Source organism: Penaeus vannamei, chromosome 17 (assembly GCF_042767895.1).
Source record: "Penaeus vannamei isolate JL-2024 chromosome 17, ASM4276789v1, whole genome shotgun sequence".
Lineage (NCBI taxonomy): Eukaryota > Metazoa > Arthropoda > Malacostraca > Decapoda > Penaeidae > Penaeus > Penaeus vannamei.
Genome location: NC_091565.1, coordinates 34,297,732 through 34,300,231, shown reverse-complemented (window position 1 = coordinate 34,300,231; position 2,500 = coordinate 34,297,732). Strand labels below are relative to the sequence as shown.

At 50.5% G+C, this 2,500-nt stretch overlaps 1 protein-coding gene across 1 annotated transcript in view; it reads left to right on the top strand.

Moving 5' to 3' along the window:
- Positions 1 to 2,500, top strand: part of LOC113824351 (nephrin-like) — a 271,405-nt gene that overhangs the window by 267,238 nt on the left and 1,667 nt on the right. Inside the window, exons 10-12 of the mRNA XM_070132278.1 lie at positions 1 to 46; positions 456 to 604; positions 1,107 to 2,500. The exon at positions 1 to 46 is cut by the window's left edge and continues 782 nt beyond it; the exon at positions 1,107 to 2,500 is cut by the window's right edge and continues 1,667 nt beyond it. Coding sequence (XP_069988379.1) covers positions 1 to 46; positions 456 to 604; positions 1,107 to 1,577 — 666 coding nt within the window. The 3' untranslated portion in view covers positions 1,578 to 2,500. The remainder of the gene's footprint in view (positions 47 to 455; positions 605 to 1,106) is intronic.

Here is a 2,500-nt window from a genome sequence, read left to right as displayed (position 1 = left end):
TCGCGCGACCTAGACGACAAGAACCCGGACTTAATTCCCGCGAACGGTAAGGGTTGTGGGGCTGGTGTCGAAGTGGGCTTCTCTAGACAGGTATTCCTTCGTGTATTGATTTTTCTCCAGCAGATAACGTTGCATTAGAGAGGGTTAGAATGGGAGAGGGAAAGGGAGGGAGAGAGAGAGAGGGAGAGGGAAGGAGAGAGAAGAGAGAGAAGAGAGATATATAGAGAGAAATAGGGAGGCGGATTTCTGTTCTCAGATAGAGATAGATAGACAGACAGATAGAGAGAGAGAGAGAGAAGAGGTCCAAATAAACGGAAAATCCGATGAAAAGGAAAGAGAAAAAAAAGCAAATTGACATAAAACATAATTGACAAAATACTCCTTACTACACAGCCCAAAAGCCCCCTTTTCCCCAGCCTGCAGAACAAATACACATCCTTCCTCTCGCCCTCCAGGTAACAGCGAGACGGAGAACAAAAGTCCCACAACTCCAGAAGAAGGTGGCTTTGGGAGCGTACATATCTGTGCCTCCGTGCCCTACCCTAGCAACGTATACGGTACTTACCCAAGGACGCCACGGACAGTAGCAGCTACAACTTCCCAGGTTCGTACAACCCTTATTCACAGTATGTATATGCAAGAGTGACCAAAGGAGAATGAAAGAGAGAGAAAAGGACCATCCCTTGTTAACTGATAGTTGGTTATTTTTAAATTGTGTTAGGGATGCAGTAATGAAGGTAGGGAGTCATATTTCTTGTTAGGGAAATAAAAATAGAATCGGAGGGGAAGTGCTTTTGTCGAACATACAGGGAAACTAATGAAATGGATTTTTTTATTCTATTTTTGTTCACTTTTTTAAAGCTGGAGGAAGACTTGCTTTACAAAGGGAATCAGGTCTTGTTTGATGAAAGGATGTGCTCCCATGTTATCAAAATTTGAAAAAGATATATATGATTCAAAAGTTTTTTTGTTTTTTTTTAGCTTTATTAGCCTGGGATCCACGTATTTTAAAATGTGTGAGTGTGTGTGTGCTCGCGTGTGCGTGTGCGCGCGCGGATGTGAACGCCCTCCCACTACCATTCACGCACCCCCCTTTCCCCCTGCAGAACGGGGAGCTGATGTATGCCGAGCTCTCCTTCCCCCGCGGGGGGCAGTACCCCCCCGGGACCCTCCCCCGCCGGAAGCCGGAGCCCACTATCTACGCCCAGATCGACCACGGCCTCTCCAGCAACGTGCCGCCCGTGTCCATGGGCGTCGTGCCCGTGAGCAGCGGCATCATGGGCGGCACGAGCATGTGTCCGAGCACCAGCCTCTCGGGCGCCCCCATCTGCAGCAGCGGCATGATGGGCGGAGGCATGATGGGCGGGGGCGGACCGCCCATCCTGATGGGCAACCCCGGCATGGTGCCCGGAGGCATACCCATCGGGGACGTGAGCATCGCCGCCTACACCACGCCCGCGCCGCCCCCGCACGGCTTCGGTGGCCACCCGCTGGCGCCCGCGGTGGTGCCCGAGGAGGACGAGCAGGCCACGGCCGAGACGCCGCTCATGACCAACCCGAAGGAGAGCGAAGTGTGACCCTTGGACACGCAGGTGTGAGCCGCCCGCGCCTGACCTGGGCGGGGCGGACTCCAGACGCCTGACCTTAGTGAACGGAAACGCCCGACCCTTTGGAACGGGGACGGAAGAGCCCGACCTCAGTGAACGGGAGATGCCTGACCTTAGTGGAACCGAGCAACGGAACTTTCCCGACCTCGGTGGAACAAGTGAAAGGAACCGCCTGAACTTAAGGACTTGCGTTGGGCGGGAGATGCTTGACCCTAGTGGAATGACCTTGTTCTCTGCGGCGTGGAAGGAAAAAGTTTCGTTCAAAGTGCTTCATTCCGGACCGAAATGAGGAATGAAACCCGACACTTTATTTGTCCTTGCTCTCGTTTTCCTTACAAAATATATCTAATTAGTGCGAATATAGTGCAAGAAGAAGTGCAAGATTCGACATGACGGCTGAACACAGTATTAGAAACTGTTCATCTGAATCCATGTGAATAGGGCCGCATCCCTGACCTTATAGCATCTTCCACGTAAAAAGAATTAGTGTTCGACGGAGGGATCGGACTCCAGGCATTCTCTACCAAGAGGGTTGAATCCTTCTTCCGTGCTTTTTATATTAAGGACATAGAGTTCTTGTGTCAACCTTGGCGTAAGTCACATCAGCTTCCAAATAAGTGGTAATCACTTTTTCCTATGAAGTGGACACAGTAGTATATTTTTCTTGGTTCACACACACACACACACACACACACACACACACACACACACACACACACACACACACACACACACACACACACACACACACACACACACACACACACACACACACACACTCTCACTCACTCACTCACTCACTCACTCACTCACTCACGCGCATACACAGATATACGATTATTTTGTGCTGATGTACCTATATTTCTAGTTAACGGAAGAGTGTCTTCAAAGAA